The 20,599-nt window shown below is 40.8% G+C and overlaps 1 protein-coding gene across 1 annotated transcript in view; it reads right to left on the reverse strand.

Moving 5' to 3' along the window:
* Nucleotides 1-5,979: 5,979 nt before the first annotated feature.
* SLC30A8 (solute carrier family 30 member 8) overlaps nucleotides 5,980-20,599 on the reverse strand; it is a 32,141-nt gene continuing 17,521 nt past the window's right edge. Inside the window, exons 4-8 of the mRNA XM_029223052.1 lie at nucleotides 18,515-18,668; nucleotides 14,189-14,339; nucleotides 12,434-12,539; nucleotides 7,563-7,697; nucleotides 5,980-6,277 (exon numbers count right to left, since the gene is read on the reverse strand). Of these exons, the coding sequence (XP_029078885.1) occupies nucleotides 6,132-6,277; nucleotides 7,563-7,697; nucleotides 12,434-12,539; nucleotides 14,189-14,339; nucleotides 18,515-18,668 (692 nt within the window). The 3' untranslated portion in view covers nucleotides 5,980-6,131. The remainder of the gene's footprint in view (nucleotides 6,278-7,562; nucleotides 7,698-12,433; nucleotides 12,540-14,188; nucleotides 14,340-18,514; nucleotides 18,669-20,599) is intronic.

A 20,599-nucleotide genomic window follows, 5' to 3' on the forward strand; every position in this document is an offset into this window, starting at 1 on the left:
CAAACACGAAGTGTGAAATCTGAAAGTTAGGAAACTGAACCACACACGGTCACCGTTTTTTTGACATCCGCCTGCGCTCGACTATTAAGTGGCTTCCTCACTTTCAGGGCGAGCAGGACTTGTAAAACCGGGGAGGCGGGTATTCAAAGACAACATTTGCTTGGTGCCTTTAATGATTTCTGTAATTAGTCATCTAAGCAGTTGGCCCTGTGATCCCAAACAGGGAGTACAGGGAGATGAGCTGAGAAAATCATTTCCTTAAGGTACTTGAAAGCTAATTGCAGAAAATGAGGTCTGTCTCTTGGCTGGGTTCTCTGGCGTCCGTTTCATTGGGTGGGGATGGCGCAGGAGAGCAGCATTCTCCAAGAATCTATAAAAAGTATATGCCCAGGAGCACTTTTTTTTGACACCAGAGTGCTAAAGGCCTTTGTTGGCTTGCAAAATTTAACAGGTAAGTAAATGATCTGAATATGACAATGACAATTTAGAGGCCAGCAGAAGGAAGTGCACCTGGTTAGAGCAAGTCTCAACTCCATGAGAGAAAGAGACACCAAGAAACCAAGGAAGTGATGTTTCATAGGAACAGGTTACAAGGTCTAGGGGGTCTGTGGCTCTGCCTTCGTTGAACTGGACAGTTAGACTTCGCTAACAAACGCACTTTGAGTGACTCATTCAGCTTTTACTTCAAAGATAAAAGTAGAAGTTTTCAAAGCATGTCAGAAAGGGACTTAACTATTTTAATGAATCCAGGACTCTCTTACTAGGTAACACTCTCTCAGACAAGGCTTCATCTCAGCAAGCCTCAGTCGCTCCCTGTGAGAGAAAGCCCTGTTTAATTCTCACCAATAATTTGGCCATTCTCTTGTGGGAGTGTGTTGATGACTCAAAACCTTTTAAAAGTTGGCATGATATAGGAGATACGGGGATATATGTATAGCTGATTCACTTCGTTATGAAACAGAAACTAACACACCATTGTAAAGCAATTATGCTCCAATAAAGATGTTAAAAAAAATCTCTGTGCACACATGCATACATACTCATTTTGTACATAACAGTAAATAACAGTTAAGATTTACTGAGTGCTAACTACCTGCTGTGCACAAATGCAACTTCCTTAAGTGTCCTCATTTATTAAATTCTCATGCCTCTGAATAGGGAAGTTTTGCTGATCAGAAACAGGGACAGAGTATTTAAGTAACTAGCTTGAGGTCACAGCTAAAAAGGGAAGAACTAAGATTCAAGCTCAGGCAGTTGACAGAACTGCTGTTCAAAGGATAAGCATTCTTTCCTTCATGTCCTTCAACATTCCCATTTTCCATCTCTAACCAAACATATGGAACCCATAAATTTCTTTTATGGGCCCTAACATCACCATAGAGTCCTAGATAAATCTTGACTGGGTACTGGATGACAGTGAGGCATATTAAGGATGGAGGGGAGCGGCAGTACAATTGGCCTGATTTTAGTATTCTGCTGAATAAAGCATGTTGCTTTGAAAGTCATGAAAGATCATTAATGTTTCAATAGCCAGAGAGAGTACAATGCCACGAAGTAAAGAATTCACTATTCCAGTAACTTCAATGGCCTGGAGTTCTGACCGTGCCAAGGAGGGGGAAAAGGGAGCAACAGACCTTCAATAGTGATGTCTGGCACATGAAGTCCTTTGGTGGCAGCTGTTCTTTCATCTCAAATCCTTAAAATCCCCATTGCAGATTGTCTTGACTTTAACACAAAAACATCTACTATGCAGAGTTTTCAATCTAGTCAACTAAAGAAGTAGAGTTTCAGGGGCATAGTAGAAATGGCTTGGAGCCATGGGCCATTCTTTTGGTTGACGTACAAGTCCATCTCCCTTATGATTACCTGGCATTCAATGTGTTTCTGACATAAAATCGAAGATTAACACGATTTCAAAAAAAAAGCAGAGCAGACAATGCCACTAGAACTTGTGTGTTTGCCAGGTCATCTGTCCTTTAGAACTCTGTCCTGTACGAAATATAGAAAAGCGAAACCATTCAGCGGCCCTTCAGACAGGAGACGTGAGTTGGCGTGAACCATCCCTTCTGTTCCGAGAACCAGCTGAGGCAGGAGCCACTAGGAACCTGAGTGCCCCTCATTCTGGTTGCCTAAGCGTGCTTCCTGAGGTGTGGGACATGTCTGCCTGTCTCCACTGAGGAGGGTGAGCCGTCAGCAGATTGCTAAGTAGCTCTTTCAGTGGTGCTGATTGATTTGCAGAGATGGCACAGATGTGACCTCCTCAGTCGAAGTCAATGTTTTCTTGGCCCTCAAAGTTTCAGAAAAATACAAATGTAAATGAAAAATAATGACAGGGCCCACATATAGCCCCAGAGTCATTGCCTCAGCAATTATTAACGCCTGCTGGGTTTCCAGCACCCTGCTAGACGCTGACAATGACATAAAAATCATCAAAGGCAGTACTCCTGTTCTCCTCAATATTAATAATGACAAAGTAGCAAAAATTACATCGTTTTAAACATCACGGAGTTGATCGTTTTCTTTGCCACATATATTCTGCTTTTCAAATTAAAAACCAGCAGAGAAACACAAGCATGACTTACACATAGTCCTCCCTTGGTCTCAAATGCCCTTTTATTCATCTGCCTGGAGGACCTGCATATATAATTCAAAGTCTAGCATGGCTGTCATCTCAATGGCATGAAGTCTCAATGGCCATGTCCACACTGCAATCCCCACCACTCTATGCTCCCTTCGTACCCCATCCACATGGCTGTAACTTGAGAAATTATTATAGGTATCTGGGTATGTGTCTCAATCCCCCACTTAGTGACCTCCTTTGGCTGAGGTTCTTCTAGACTCCAGCTGTTCTTTAGAATCATCTCCGGGTATGTTAAAAACTACAGAAGTTCAGGTTCCAAACCAGACCCACTGAGGCCTGCACATCTTTATTTGACTCTCCACAGGTGAGAGCCACACAAAGAATAATAGAAGAATACAAATCAAAATAGTGCGTCCTTAATATCTGAGGCAAGATCCAATAACCCAGTGAAATGTTTCCACATTCAGAACACAGTGCTCCAGCTGGAGGCTGAAGTGAGCCTTCCATTTCCTTCCTACTACTTAAATCTAAATCTTGAGACCAGCGCATTCAATTCCCCCTGTGCAAAGACGGGGTGGGAAGGAAAGATGGATGGCCAGATCTGCACAAAAGGCCTTGGCCTAACTTACCCACTCAGCTCTCTGCTCAGGGGAGTTGGAAAAGAAAAGAAGAGAAGCATGCCTGGCCTGGACCAAGGAGACATACTGTGTGCCTGGGTTTATTTACCATGAGACAAGGAGAGGAAAAACGAGATCATGTGTCCCTGGCTCTGAGACACAGTAACCCTGCCTAGGAGAAAACCACAGCCCAAAGAACGTCCTAGTCTCAGACAAATCATGTTAAATACTCCTGTCCCCTTGTTGGAGGATCTGGAAAGTGAACAGAAGTGGACCTGGAATGTAAAGAGCAGCCTCAAATTACTTCCTCTTATCCCATTGGCTTCTTGTCAAAAGGCAGCCATCCTGAGGGCCAAGACCTCCATGCCCCACTCAACTGCTGTATTTTTCCCTTTTAGTCTATAAGTGTGTGTGTGTGTGCGTGTGTGTGTGTGATGTGTGTGTGTGTTGGAGAGTGCTAGTAGTAGTTAGTGGGTAGAGCCCAGGGATGCTGCTAAACATCCTATGATGCACGGAAACAACTTTTTGCTGTTGTTGGAACAGTTCGTCCACAACAAAGAGTTGATCCAGCCCCAAATATCAATAACGCCAAGGTTGAGAAATCCTGGATTGGAAAGAATATCTATGGGGCACTCACTTTTTACCACACAAAGAACCGTGTTCTTGTTTTTAATATTTATTTATTTGGCTGTGCCGGGTCTTAGTTGCAGCACATGGGATCTTCGTTGGCACATGTGGGATCTTTTAGTTGCGGCACGCGGGCTTCTTAGTTGCGGCACGCACGATCTAGTTCCCTGACCAGGGATTGAACCCAGGCCCCCTGCATTGGGAGCTCGGAGTCTTAACCACTGGACCACCAGGGAAGTCCCAGGAACCTTGTTCTTTACATTATCCCATGTAATTCTAACAGAAATTATCCCATGTCATTCTAACAGAAACCCATTGATGAAAATATAATCCCTATCTTCAGATGAAGAATCTAAAGCTCAGAGAAATGGAGTAGCCCCTGAAGGTCACAGATCTGGAAGGCAGCGGAAGGGGACTCACACCAGGGTTTCTAATTCCCTCTCACATTCATTCCTCCACCACAGAGTCCCCTGTTTCCACCATGTCACTCCTCTCTCCCTTTCATGTCCCCATTGTCACTGGTATAATTCAGGGTCTCTGGGGGCAAGGTCTTTTGGTAGGTCAGTCTACAACCACTTCCATTAGTTTAGGTTTCCTCTTTCTTTCGCCAGACTTTTGGGTAGACAAGATACAAATTTAGTGCTACCTAAGACAGGATACATTACAGAAGCATTGCCATGCCTTTACTTTTAAACTCAGCAATTTATTCATCCCATTCTTGGAGGAATGTAGGCTCGTCTTTATCAGGCACTTCTGAAATAATGGTTGATTGTCAATGCAGATTACTTGGCCAAAAAGAAACAGCCAAAAAAAAAAAGTGTTCAAAGAGAAAGTGTAGATGGGATTTTGGCCAAGTTAGATCTGGTTTCAGCTACTTTCTAACTTGGACTTGCTTATTCCTCGGGCTCTGGTCCTTCATATTCTTTAACTCGTCCTTCACTTAGTACCCTCCAGCCACAGGGACCTTCCTCAATTCCTCAAATGCACCCAGTTCTTTCTTCAGGGTGTCCACTCATTCTCTGGCTTCTTCTAGAATGTGCTTCCCTCTACAATGCATTTGGCTATCACCTGTCTTTTCGTTCAGGTCTCAACTTGGATGCCATTTCTTCAGAGAGGCCCTCCATTGACCTCCCCCAATCTCAGTCAGCCTCTTCTTTCATATCACCTGCTGCTATTTGTAGTACATTCTTGGTGGTGTTTATTAGTATAATGCCCGGCTCCCCACATAGGGGAAACAGTTCTGTGAGGGCAAAGGCCATGTCAGCTTGGTTTACCCAATGCTCAGCCCATAGCCTGCATCGAAAAGTATTTTTAAATGAATGAATAAATGACGTTGGTTACTTTACCTAACGTTTACACCCATATCTATACAACGATGGTATTAATTTGAACTTTTTAAAGGTATCATTAGAATGAAATAAGAGGACATATCTAAAGAGCCCAGTATAAGATAAGAGCCAACTAGGACAATAATTGGTGCTCCATAGATATTACTCAAGACCTGGGAGCTCTTATCTTAATTCTTTGACTAAATTATTTTCCATGTGACTTGAGGTAAATACTCTGCCTCTCTGTGCCTCCTCGTTTTCTTTTATTATTAGGCCACACCATATGAAAACCCTCAAAAAGCAGCAGTTTCCTCATTTTTCATTTGTACAGGTGCCTTTTATACAGGGAAGTAAAATATAATTCAGCAGTTTCAGACATAGTATAGTATGCAAGCAAGATAAAGAGAGGGAATTCTATCCCATTTAGTGAATAGTGATATTGACAAGGAGTAGAAAGAGAATGCCCCCAATTATATTACAGCTTAGGGGGAAAGTCAAGCTCTAAGGGAGTACTAGACCCCCACATTCTCTTTTACCCCTGACTTGGCTCCTGTCAGTTTTGCTTTTCGTGTTTCGGAAAAAATCTGTGACTCCTTCCTTGACGCTGATTCTTGATAGGACTTTCGTGAGTTCAGCTTTACCCACTCAGCCTCGGGATGCGTTACTGAAAGGAGGTGAACTTTTTATCACCTGTGGTTACAAACAGCTGTTATTTCAGCCCCCCCCCCCACCCCCGAGTCAGGAATAATCTATACACACATTCCTGGAATTGAACACAGCTACAGATGGGTTGATAATCCAATGGACTGATGAATCTAAACGCATTTTCATTCACGGAGGATGGAGCTAAATGAAGAAGGATAAAACGTGCATTGAACTGTATCATGAATTTCTCAAACTTCTTCCTTTGGTTTCTTAGGAACTGCGGAGCAGCACGTAGTGGCCCATCGAACTTGGGGAGATGGCAGTGCGACTGAGCTAGTCCAGGGGATCTTCACAGAAACGGCAGTCGGGGTCTTGGTCGGCTAGAGGTTCCATCTGAATGGTGAGTGAGGGCACAGGAAAGCTATTGCTGAGAGCTTTCGCAATTTCTCTCCGAACGACCTGGCTGTCCCGGCTGGCTGCTGTTGATAAAGAACCACAGTGAGATTGGCACTGATTTGTACACACAGGGGCGACGTCTCATCTCCAGCTTTTGTCTTTGACCTGGTGGGCTGGGGCACAGGCAGTGCACTCAGAAGGAGCCATGATGGCTCTGACAATCAGCTACATTCACACAGACAAGACAGGGGACATCCTAGTGCTGCAAAGCACCCCGTCACTCTGGGAACTCTTCTCGCCCACAGCCTCTCTGGAGTCTGGCGCTCCTAGGAGCTGACTATGAAAGTGGAGATAAGCCATGAAAAAGCCAAGTCAAAACTATTATTTCTTATACAGCCCTGCTCACCAGTTCCCTGGGTTCTCTGGGTTGCCACCCTTATAGCTAATCAGAATTTATATCAAGGACAGTGACAAGAGCCAGGAAGCATTTAGAGCAGCAGACCTCACTGCCATCTTTTCTCTTGTCCCCAAAGGTATCAGGAGGCTGTAAAGTTCCCTCCGTAGTAACCTGATTGTTTACTAGATTCTTCCATTTGCAGTGAAATATCGGTGTAGTAGAGGCTGTAAATTCCCTGCAGCCCGATCCATGCTTCTCAGCAAAGCTGAGGATGTCTGGGAAAGCACAGTCCTCAAATGACTCTTCTGTTCTCGGCCTCTAAGTAACTTCATGAGTGATTTCTTAGCAGCCTAATATGTCATCCTTAGCCTGAGCCGTCTCCCGAGGCAGTGCCCATTTTCTCAGCCCTAGGATGTATCACGAACAAAATCACCTTCTACTTGAAAAAGTAGTTTTGGGGATAAACCCCAAATCCTAAGAGTTATCTCACATGGTTACAGAATTTCTAACCATTCAGTAAAGGAACCACCATTAATTCTGACTAGAATATCTTTTAACTTTTTAGAACCTTAAGGATGGGACCATCTTTCTCTCTTTGGTGATAGGCAAAGCATCTTACACACCAAAGATACTCAATGAAGATTTCTTCTTAAATTCTTCCTCTTATTTAACCGATAGGACATCAAGTCAAACAGAGTTTAAGGCCTTGAAGTTTGGGTGGCCTTTTAGCCTTTTGTTCTACTCTCTAACCCTCTGCAGTCGGCCTCCAGGGTTGTCATAAGTATCACTGTTGCCACGACGACACTGGCAAGGGGGACGATTTTCAAAGGCCCTTGGTCACACAAAACACTTTACAGTTGTTTTGGCAGGGGCAACAGACACCAAGGGCTCCTCTACCAAAAGGAGGGAAACTACGGACTTTACAGGACAAGGACTGAATTTCGTCCAGGGTGTTTACAAAACTCACTGACCTGCAGTAACGTGAGCTGAGAGAATCACTTGGTTCATTGTTAGCGACCAGACGTGCAAGCTGTGCACAGACACCACCCCATCCACCGCTAAAATGAGCTCCTTCACACCATTGTAACTCAGGTTCTTTGGCACACCTGCCAAGAGGACAGAGTGGGAGGCTGTTGTTATCTCACTAAATACAGCTCAGTGCAATGGCCAATTGAGGACAGAAAGCCCTTAGTAAATTATTAACTTGCCCTCTCCATTTATGGTTTCTTATTTCAAATATTTACAAAGCAGATTCACCCGACTATTTCAGAGGTTTTACCATCAATCACAGGTTCACAAAGAATATTTGCAGATTTTACTAGGCAATCATCAACAACAGTCATCACCCTTCATTTTCAGAGTGTATGGTTTACCCAGTTGTCTTTGAAATTATCTGGAAAGCAAAAGGAAGTCACATGGGATTTGGTATCAGATTATCGCGGGTTGGCATCTGACTACAACTATTGTGAATCTACCCAACTCTTGGAACTTGTCGAATCCTTAGAACATTTGTAGTAAAATAGGGATGATAAGAACAATATGTAGTTAACAGAGTCCTTTGGGGACTCTGAAAATATCTCAGAAAATAATCTGTCCTTTGAAAACTCTACTGCTATACAAGTGTTAGTTATCCAACAGGTCACTTAGTGAACGGTGTTAATAGGGGATCCTAATGTTGTAATACCATCTCATTATTCAGTCTGTAGAACTTCTATTATTTTAGGTATCTTAGGGTTTAATATTAGGGCCACAGAATGTAGTAGTTTGACTTTCATCCTTGTTTCTAAAGGAACAGTGTGGGACACACAGGAAGGTGGGAAGTCTGGCAGCCAATCAGCTATCCTTTGGGGCTGAAGGAACTGGGGTATCTCTAGCCTCGAGATGAGAAGGCTAAGGGAAGTAGGATTAATGTTTTCAAACATTGCAAGGATTGTCACATAGAAGATGACAGGATATGAAAGTGTAAGGACCTGAGTCAATGGTTGGTTAAAATCATAGAAGACATCGGTTTGATATAAGAATTAAAAAAAAAATCAACTCAACTAGTACAGACGTGGTAAAGCCATTTGATGCAATAGGTGAATCCTTGTCAACTAAAGTTGATCCAGAGAGGATGCTGTAGAAGAGATTTCTAAGGATAAACACTTTTTAGCTTCCACTTCAATTGTATACATACATCACAAACACCTGGTGTGTTTGTTAAAAATAAATATGCCTTGGCTCCATTAAAATGCTCCTGAAGAAAATTTCTATGTACGAGGCTCTGAAATCTATATGCTTTCACAGTGGCTCTTGCCCTTGGATGCACATTAGTGTCACCGGGGATTTTTAGAAATACTGATGATTTCTAAAATGATCAGGAAATGTAGAAATTTCTAAAATGATTTGTTGGGTTACACCCAAGACCAATTAAGTCAGATTCTCTGGGGATAAGACCCAGCATCCGTATTTGCTTAGCTCATTTGGTGATTCTAACTGAGTCAAGGTAGAGGACCATTACACTAATATTTACCAGCTACTGGGCAGCTCTACCTTACAGTGGTTCTCAAGCTTGGCTGCATGTTGAAAAACATCAAAGCCAGCCCCTATTAAATCAAAATCTCTGGGTCTAGGGCCTGGGTATAAGTATTTTTTAAAAGCTTCCCAGATGGCTGTAATGAGCAGCTAGTAGAGAACCACTTACTAAAAAGGAATAGGGAATCCTTAACTCTCCTTTTTCAGGATTTAAGAACCTTGCTCATGGTGATTTCCTCCTTGAGGCTAACTTAAAATTTACTACAGTTTGACTTTAGCTCAGTCCCACTTCATATTTCATAGAACTTGTCAACATGGTTTTTTACTCTGTGAGCTGCACAAAGCTCAGGGTACTAGAAACAAAGAAGTTCTTGTCTCAGATTAGCCATAGAATGGGCATGGAGTCGTGGGTGAAAATGTTACATCATCATAATAATAACACCTTTATTGAGAAGCTGCATGTCAAGGTTTGTATTGAGCACTTTATTTATAGTGATTATTTTATTCAATATAAGAACTTTAAGAGCTAGTTAATGAGTGTTACAACTCCTGTTTGACTGGAGAAGAAAGTGGGAGTCAGAGAGGTTAAGAAGAATTGCTAAGGCCACATAGGTAAGTGGCATGTCAGATTCTAAGGTACGTGCTCTGCGTGTGGAGTGTCATGCAAATGCTAGACTCCACGTACTGTAGCCCAAAGTTGACTATTATGCCCAATGTGTCATCTCTGGAGAGTTTCATCTGACCCTTTAAAGACCTGCTGTCATTCATCTAGGACCCTTGAGATGAACTCATGATCCCACTACCTCTTTTTCTCTTGCCTCCTTTATCACTTGACTTTTATGGAGAATGCGAGTCCACTGTTACTTATTTTTCTCTATGAAATAATATTGACAAGCAAAAGGATATGTTCCCATTGGCCTCAATGTTTCATCACACCTTAGAAAGCTTTTTCTTTCTGGGGGAGAGCCTGCAAAAATATTAATGTATCCAGGAAAATACCCAGATTTGTTTTCAAAAAAATAATTACCGAGGCTAATAAGTATATGAAAAATCACTCATAATAAGTATATGAAAAATCACTCATAATAAGTATATGAAAAATCACTCATAATAAGTATATGAAAAATCACTCAGTATTCTTCATAATTAAAGACCTGTGTATGGAATCAGTAAGATAATATTCACCTATCAGATTAGAAGAGAATCAACAGTTTGACAATACCCAGTGATGGTGACGATGTGAGGAAATGAACACTCTCATACGCTGTTGGTAAGAAAGAAATTGATATGGTATCTTTGGTAGAAAGGGCAATATCTTTCAAATTTGAAAATGCACATAACTTCTGAAACAGCAATACACTTCTAGGAATTATTAGATTATTATCTAGGAATATTATTATCTAGGAATAGTTAGATATACAATTGCTAAAAATATAATTGCAGCATTATTTGTAATGTCTGTCAATAAGCAGGTATTGTGATACGTGCTTACAGTAGAATAGAATACTTTGTATCCATGAAAAAGAATGAGGTGTATCTATGTATGTACTAATATGGAAAGATCTCCAGTTGAAAAAAGTAAGGTGCAGAACAAAATATGTATGTAATCCTAGTTTGTGTAAAAAAGACACATGCACTATATATATATATACACACACATATACACACATGTATATATGTATATTGCATGTACATATATGTGTAAATGCATAGATATTTTTGGAAATATATATATGTCAACTTATTAGTAGGTGTTACTCCTGAATAATGGGACTGAGAATTCAAAGGTAGAAAAATGGAGAGACTTCTTCTTATCATTTTATACCTTTCCATCTTTTTAAAAAAAATTTTACCAAGTACAAGTATTATTTTATGCTAACCTAATTTGAAAACCTAATTTAAAAATTAAGCATCTTCCAGATAGGAGTTACCTGCCAGTTTGAATAATTAGTTACATTTTTGCTTAAATAAAAAAAAGATAATCATGAGAGAACGTCTGTACTGAGAGATAAAGTGGAATGTAGTCATCTCACATTGTACACACATTTGTCTTCTCTCCACCTTCAAGTCAGTAAGTTCTGTAACAGCAGTAACAGCTGCAGCTCAGTGCTTGGCCCTCAGAAAAGGAAATGGATGCATCTGTGACTTGACAAACCAAATATTGTCCTCTTCTGAGCGAGGACATTCACTTGTTACTCAGTGATGTTTGACTCCGTTTTCTGTTTCACTGTGGTCAATCAACATTATCACCTACCAACGATTATCATGCCCTCTGAGAACAAAACCTTTAAACGTGTACTGAGCAATGAATGCTAAGCTAGGGAAGGGGGGGCTGTCGTGAAGGCAGCTGTACTCTGAGACTGTGTCTACCTTCGGTCAAAATGTGCTGGACAGGAAAGAGAAGCTCAGCCGACGTATGGCTATTTTCTTTTTTTTTTTTTGCGGTACGCGGGCCTCTCACCATTGTGGCCTCTCCCGTTGCGGAGCACAGGTTCCGGACGCACAGGCCCAGCGGCCATGGCTCACGGGCCCAGCCGCTCCGCGGCACGTGGGATCTTCCCGGACCAGGGCACGAACCCGTGTCCCCTGCATCGGCAGGCGGACTCTCAACCACTGCGCCACCCGGGAAGCCCTATTTTTGATCATTTGAATGTTTGATAAGATGCAAATCTCCGGTTGTGATTGAATTTTCTAAGCACCACTCCCAGTGTCCTCATGGAAGAACCCTTTCAGGGGTATGAAGAGACTAGTCCAGTGGTTCTCAAAGTACGGGCCTCTGCCCAGCAGCGGCAACGTCTTGTTAAAATTCAGATTCTCAGGCCTCGCCCCAGGCCTACTGTCTCAGGAACTGTTGGGTGGGCCCAGCAGTCTGTGTTTTATCAGACCCTCCAAGTGGTTCTGATGCCACTGTCTGAGAACTGCTGGCCTAGTCTAATGAGCATTTTCGGCAAGTCCTTCATAGTAGCTACAATGCTGCCTGAGGGATAGATTTATTCAATATTTCTTAGGTATTTGCCACATATTTAGGGATAAATTTATATTTTTGCTGTATCTCCCTCACTGAATCACTCATTCTGGTGTTTGTACGTATTGTTTTTATACTATGCCATATCATTTAACAGTTGCTGAAGAAAACAGAAGCCAATCCTTTTTATTTATGTATTCCCACTTGAATAAAAATCATATTTTTTTTCACAAAAATTTCTTGTAAGTTTACACTTTCCCTATAATGCAAACTCACAGTGAGCATGCCTTGAGGCCATTCCCTTTTGTGATTATAAGGAAGAGAAAACACAAATGCTGGGAATAATAAGAAAATCATTCCTACCTTCCATGAGTAAGATGGAGAAGTCCTTTAAGATAGTGATGGTGCTGGCCAGAACCAGGATGGAAAAGACAAATGTGCAGATCGGGTCAGCCATTTTATAGTCTGGCTAGAAAATATGGGGATTTCAGTTAATTGAATCCAGGCCTCCCATGCGGAAAGTCTGATGGATAAAATAAGTAAACCCTCACGCTTCCTTCCCTCCCTGTCACCCATTCACCCTCCTGACACTGAACTCCAACTCAGAGGCAAGACTCCCTGAAGACTCAGTCCTTCTTCTAAGCTTTCAACTCTCAGTGACTCAAGAAAGGGAGACCATAGGACATGCTCTCCCCACAATTTAAGAAGTAAAAAGAGAGATATCCTTGAGTGCGCTCTCAAAAGGCCTGATTTAACTTCTCTCAAATTAATAGAAGTACAGAGAATGTGATGAAAATATGCACACATTTGTACAACATTCAATGACTTTTCATCCTTAATTATGATGAAAAGAAAGGGTATCATTTGTTCAGAGGTTGCATGTAACCAAGGTATAGCCAGAGCTTGGTCTTGGCAGACTGGGTTAGTTTACTTCTTTCCCTCTTAAATATGACACATACTCAAGGCAGGCATCTTTGATACAGTCCAAAGAATATGTACTGAGGCCTCATTCTTGTGCTCTCTCACCGCTGGAGCCCTTGGCCTCAGGGTAAAACACCTGCTATTCTGCCCTTGATGAAGTTCTGGTGCCACAGAAAAATTTGTGCCTCATTACTTCTAAGAAACCCGGCAAGAATAACCTTGGTAAGAGTACTCTCAAACTTCACTCACCCTACAATTTTAAACAATTTGGTCTTAAACTTAAAGCTTTTAGTGAGGATTTGCCCAATTGAATTCAGACATGTCTTTGTAATTTTTATTTACATGTTTTCATTTTCCACTAAAAATAATAGAGTCCTTGCTAACTGGGCAGTCGTGATGTGAACAGACAGAGCTATATACTCCTCTCCTCCATTACCCCCCTACCTCCGCGCTTACCCAACTCTGTTGGTTCTTGGTATTACCAAATAGAGATTTGTAGTGAATATTTGTTTGGGGTCAGAGGCCCACTCAGGATCTATTCCAAGTTTCAATTGACACCCTGACTTTTTGGAAATAAGTTACCTGTCTCCCATGGTGGGAGAGTCAGTCAGGTGCTGTACCCTCCCCAGCCAAAGAGCAGATACAAGACCCAACCTATGTCAATTGGGCTCCATTTCCCAGAAATATGAATCTTCAGCAGAGTGACAAGAACAGGAAAAAAATTAGTTGAGTCACATTCATTTCATCATGGTGCCTGGGACAGAAGTTGGATAGTTTCTGAAATCTAGATACCAAAAGTTGCTCTTTATTCTACCTTGATTTCTGTAGAGGAGTACATCCAATAAATTTCAGCCAATGAGTCTACTTTTTGCTTAAGTGAGCTACAGATCTTTTCTGTTGATTACAACCCAAGAACCCTAAGTTATTCATGGTTCCGTTGCAATCCATCTTAACCGCAGAACAGAAGGAACTACTTTCTTGAAAGACAGGCAGCCCTACAGTTAAAGACATAGCTCTTAGGAATTTGGAAAGTCTAAGGTTTCAAGCTTTGAAAGTTTCTTTGTTTAAACCTTGTAAAGTAGTTTGTGTAGGCAAACCGGCTGTCCACCCTCATTTAAGTTAATAATGGAGGGTCAGCTTCTGTACCACCTAATCTATAAAATCACTAAGACCGTGAGTAAACTCAAACATACTCACCTTAAAGTAGATAATAAGCGCACTGGTTAACACACTGATGCTCTGAAATAGATCTCCAGGGGCATGTACAAAAGCAGCTCTGACACTGGCATTAGCTTGCACTTCTTTGTGATTGTGGCCAGGGTGTCTCTGGTGCAAAATCACACTTAGTCTGGAAGAAAAAGCAATGTCCTTGGCCCACGAGACTAACCCTTAAAAATCTGTGCGGCACAATGGGGAGTTGACGACAGCATGTATTACCCAAAATGGCAAAGAGTTGAAACATTAATGCTTTATAGTGGACTATTTTGAACTAATTTTGAACACAAGGGTATCATGGAATTTAAAAAAGTTCACACAAGGATAGACAATGCAGATTCACCTCAGTTTTCTTTTCCATCTAATTAATTCTACTCTGTTTCATTTTAAAACTGGAAACCATCACCTCTTAGGTAAATGCCAAGTATTTGACAATGAGGAGGGGAAATATTTATTGAGGGTCTACTGAATGTCAGGCACTGAGCTAGGCTTAAAGCTGAGCTTTGGTTGGAGCTTAATTAATGTGCTGGTTTCAAATGCAAAAAAGCAGCAGAAAACAATAAAATAAGTAGTGAATTTCTTCAAAGTTGGATTTTTTTAATCTTTTATTTTACTTAATTTTGTTCATTTCCATAAGAATTGGAAATTTGAATAATTCCCTAATGGCCAATGATGAGAGTACTGTGCTTATGTATATGTAGTTATTTATCAAGAGACTGAAATATATTAATGTATTATAACGTATATAAATGTTATATGTATATATAACATATTGCATAATTTAACAGCTCCAATCCAAGTCAAAGAGACTAATAGTGGGCCCTATAAATTATGTACCTGATTCTGTTTATCCACAACTTTAGGAGTAATCTCTCTTTTTTTTTTTTTTTTTTTAATATATTTATTTATTTTTGGCTGTGTTGGGTCTTCGTTGCTGTGCACGGGCTTTCTTCATTGTGGTGCGCAGGCTCCTTGTTGTGGTGGCTTCTCTTGTTGCAGAGCACAGGCTCTAGGCACATGGGCTTCAGTAGTTGCAGCACGCAGGCTCAGTAATTGCAGCACGCAGGCTCAGTAGTTGTGTCTCATGGGCTCTAGAGCGCAGGCTCCGTAGTTGTGGCACGCGGGCTTAGTTGCTCCACGGCATGTGGGATCTTCCCGGACCAGGGCTCAAACCCGTGTCCCCTGCATTGGCAGGCGGATTCTTAACCACTGCGCCACCAGGGAAGTCCAGGAGTAATATCTCTTATGTTTTGCCTAGAAACGCTTTCTGTACATTTTGGAACAAAGGTTTAAAAAAATAATTTTTCAGTACCATGTATCCCAGTCTATTTGCAGGTAGGTGTCTGTTAAATCTCAGGCCATCATCACAAAGCGGAGAGACTGCTATCCACCAAGATGTGAACATTACATAATTTACAGTTTTTAGATTGTCAGTGTTTGGGCAGAAATTCACCCTCAATTAGGAGTTACCATTTAAAGTTCTTCAGACAACCTAACATGCCTAGCATACATGGCAGACTTAGAAAGAAGTTAATAGACTTTCTTTCTAGGTCTGCCATGTATGCTCATCACATTGTTATCCATTCTTTTACTCATTTTGTATTTAAAAAGAAAACTTACTTAGGGATTCTTATATGCCAGGCACTATTAAATGCTTGGGGCATAAAGGTGAAAATAGACGTAGTTCCTCCCCCATTGTAGCTTTAAGTATGATGGAGATGGCAGAGATTTTAGAAAGACACACATAAATAGAAAATTCTAATTATACTAAGTCTATTAAGAACTGGTGTTACAGATAGTACAACAGGGGACTCTGATTTAGTTAGACAGACAAGGCAATTGAGTTGGATTTGAGAGGTTATACTAGAGTTAAATAGGCTAGGAAATGTTGCAGGCAGAGAAAAACTTAGCCTTAAGGCGCTTTCCGTAATCTTCATCCGAGAATCCCGTAGCAACTTCTGTTAGAACTTTCTACCTTGATTTTGAGCTCCCAAGGAATAGATTTATTCCCAAATTATGGTTCTGATATCTCTGCGGTCAGACAATACAGCATCTAGCAGAACTTGAAACCTGTAATCCCAGTTCTGGGAGTAAACATTTGAGTCACTCAGTATCCTTATCCATAAATAACTTCCTGCTTGCACAGGGAAATCAATGCTTTTCAATTCCCTGGTCTTTGTAAGCATGAAAAGCACATGTAGTATTAGGGTTGAAGTTCGAAAGCAGTGGTAGTAAAAAGAAAATTTGGATGGTATCTATTTGGAAAGTCACACTCGATCATCGAGGTGCCAGATTTATGTGGTAGTTAACTGGGTGCATTCTTCATCTTTATGCAGCGTACACGCAACCTGTGCGACATATGACTCGGGAAATTATTAACATCTTTATTGTTCCTGCTGCCCTGGGGACATATTGTTCTTCTTATGCAAAGATGATGGTATTGACTCCCAGTCAGCAGGACATGTGGTCTGGCTTATTTGTCTCCTAGTAGTGATAGATTTGCATTGATCTTCCCATACTTTTTCTCCCAGGGCCAATATGAAACACATTTTCAAGTTAACTGGGTAGAAATAGTGATCTAGTCAGGGACAGCAGATCAGATACCACTCTTCTAATTGTTTAGCTTAGAGATTTTGAGCAATGGGTCCCAAACCAAGGGATGAGGAACTGAGGCAGGTACAAGCTAAGGACATGAAAGTGCCTGGAGGAACTTATTCAAAGTACACACGCTCAGACTACCCTCTAATTCCAGGGATTCCTTTGTGCCCGCTCTCAGAAAACAAAAACAAAACAACGCTGTTTAAAATGCCATTCTTCGTCACTGTCTTCTTCCATTCGTGAACCTACCTCATTGAATGTATCATGTTACATTGCAAGATAGGTGATACGTGGATGGTTTTCTATTGCTGCTGTAACAAATTACCACAAAGCCTTTGTGGCTTAGAACAACATAAATTTATTATCTTACAGTTCTGGAAGTCAGAAGTCTAAAATGAGTGTGCAGGACTGCATTCCTTCTGCAGGCTCTAGGGGAGAATTCATTTTCTTACCTTTTCCAGCTTCTAGAGGTCACTTACACCTTCAAAGCCGGCAATGCAGCATCTTCTCTCCCCTCTGACCTCATACTTCCCTCTTATAAGGACTTTTGTGGTTACATTGGGCCTATCTGGATAATTCAGGATAGTCTCCCCTTCTCAAGATCCATCCTTAACCACATTTGCAAAGTTCCTCTTACCATGTAGGTTGACATATTCAGAGGTTCCAAGGATTAGAATGTGGAAATCTTTGAGGGACCCTTATTGTGACTACCACAGATGATAGGTAGGTAGGTAGATGGATGGATGGATGGATGGATAGATAGATAGATAGAGTTTAAAGTAACGTTGCCCAAAATCAGACTATCAAATAGGAAAGATCAAATCAACCAAAAAGAATCAAAGCCCTGGCTTCAGCTCCGCATTGTCATGAGCAATCAGATAGTTCATTTGGGAAGACCAGACCAGTGTGGCAATGATCACATGTCCAGCAGGGCATGATCACATTTCCTCTAAGAATGATTTAAGACTGCCTGGATGGGAGAATGGACCAAGAGATGGAAACTAAAGAGAGAGTTTAGCTAGCACAGCTTAAGAGTTTTCACGCAATCATAATGATGCAAAGATAAGATAGACTGCTTTTGAGAGAAATAAATTCCTTATTATTCTGCTAAAATATATGAAACTAATGACCACTTTATGGGGATATTGCAAAAGAGAATTCAAAAGTAGAAAGGGGACTGAAGTAAATAAAATTTATCTCTTCCAACCCAGGTCTCTGGGAACTCATAATGTGTTCATGTAACAAAAAGAATAGGAGTAAGTTACATCCCACATGGAACCATCAATTTGTGTGAGAGAGTAGAGTGGCTAGAAGCTCAATTCTGGGTTTGGTGGGTCTATTTTCAAATCCTGCTCTGCACTGCCTCATTGGCAGTTTATTTAACCTCACTGAGCTTCAATTTCCTAATCTGTATGGTACGAGTGTTGTGAACATTGAGCTTGATAATGTAAATAGATCAAAAGATCTCAGCGCATTCTCTGACACATAGGAAGCATTCAAAATGGTAGCTATTAGAAGCCAATATTAAAACACACTGTAACTTAAACTAGCACAACCGGCCCTATTTTCAGTCTTAGAGCCATTTGAACACTCTGTCAGGTCTCTACCATCCTCACAAGTGGAGGAATTAAAAACAAACAATAGCAGCAACAGCAAACCCACAAATCTATGTCCAGACAAGCTTCACGGGCAGTGTGTGGGGTGACTTACATAATGTTCGCTGCCACCGCACAGCTCGAAACAATGATCATCACGGTCGCCTGGATCTGGTAATTGGAGTACAGCAGGCGTTCATACGCTAGGTACACCAACACACCAGTCACCACCCAGACACATAGGATGGACAGCAGGGCACCAAGGATCTCTAGGGATTCAAAATGCACACAGACACACATACACAAAGAATTTGTGAATCACCTTAACCTCCCCAAGAGTCATAAGATATTAATGCTCCATTCCCCCCCAAAAAAAGAGGCTTCACACTAGCTCACTCGGTGATTCGCAAAGCAAAAGTGTGGATGGATTTTAGCACTAAGATGAGACACTTTAATGTTGTATTCATAAAACACCAGTGTCTGAGTTCATTATGCTCCATATTACTAAGTAATTTTCAGCAAATTTTTAAAGCATATTAATGGCTGTCTACCCTTGCTGTTTTCCTGAGAGATTTTAATTTAAACAGGTGCTAAAATGATTGAAACTTATTAGGAGATGAAATAATGGGACACAGAGTAAAACGTGTTTAGAAACTCTTAATTTTGCCATAAAACACTTACAACTTGCCAGCACTGTAAAATAGTAAAAAGGGAATCCTTCAGAGACTTAATGAAAATGAGTTTCATATGCCAACCCAACATATTATAAACACAGAGGCAAACTCCAAGGTATATCAACACTCTAACTGCATTTTACAAGCAAGAGTAAGGAAAAGAAGTGTCAGAATGGAGACATTTACATGAACATTTAAAGATAAGATAGTGTTCAGGCTTCCCTCTAAGTGAAGTATGTTTGCTCACTTAGAAGTTCCTTACACCTCACCTTGATCTTTCACTCAACCTTGTAAATAGGTTCTAAAAACCTACAAGGCTCTAGAAATATTCTGTGAGTCAGTGGTCGGGCACATTTCATAATTCCGACCTTCCCCCTTTTAAAGCAGAGCAATGTAACATATTATTTCCCAGACTTCAGTCATTTACATACACTTTCATGATTTTTACCATATTCACATGCCCCCTGTCTCATTGGCCACTTAACACTCTATTTTTTTTTTAATTGAGGTGTGGTTGATGTACAATGTTATGTAAATTTCAGGTGTATGAGATAGTGATTCAAACTTTTTAAAGGTTATATTCCATTTATAGTTATTATAAAATATTGGCTAGATTCCCTGTGTTGTACAATATATCCTTGTAGCTTATTTATTTTATATATAATAGCTTGTAGCTCTTAATCCCCTACCCCTATCTTGCCCCTCCCCACTGGTAACCACTAGTTTGTTCTCTACATCTGTGAGTCTGCTTCTGTTTTGTTATATTTACTAGTTTGTTGTAATTTTTAGATTCCACATATAAGTGATATCACAGAGTATTTGTCTTTCTCTGTCTGACTTATTTCACTTAGCATAATGCCCTCCAAGTCCATCCGTGTTGTTGCAAATGGCAAAATTTCATTCTTGTTATGGCTGAGTAGGATTCCATTGTATGTGTATGTATACGTATGTAAATATGTGTATATATATACTACATCTTTATCCCCTCAGCTGTTGGTTACTTCCGTATCTTGGAAATTGTAAATAATGTTGCTATGAACATTGGGGTGAGTGTATTACCATTATCTTTACATAAACTCACTTTTTGTACTTAGCTTCTTCCTCAACAAAGTTATCCATGAAGTTACATGTTTGATGTAAACAAACATGTGCTAGTTGATTTGTGCTAGTTGATTTTCACCTATATATCTATGGAGGTGCTGCCTGATATGGTAGCCATCAATCACATGTGGCTATTTAAATTTAAAATAAGTAAAATTAAAAATCCAGTTCTTCAGTAGAACTAGCCACATCTAAAGTGCTCCATGACCACACTGTATTATCTATTATACAATATTTCCCTTGAAGCAGAAAGCCCTATTGAACAGCCCTGGTCTTCTACAGTGTCAGTGCTCACAGACTTCCATCACCAGGATGAGAAAGTTCAAGCAGCAATCTAAATTCTGAGTCTTCCCTGTGTTTACAAAGCAGCTTTGACCAATGGTGTCATAAAGGGTAAAATACATGTAAAAATTTATGCAGATAAA

This window comes from Monodon monoceros, unplaced genomic scaffold, assembly GCF_005190385.1.
Source record: "Monodon monoceros isolate NGI ecotype Baffin Bay Population unplaced genomic scaffold, NGI_Narwhal_1 Super_Scaffold_14, whole genome shotgun sequence".
Classification (NCBI taxonomy): domain Eukaryota; kingdom Metazoa; phylum Chordata; class Mammalia; order Artiodactyla; family Monodontidae; genus Monodon; species Monodon monoceros.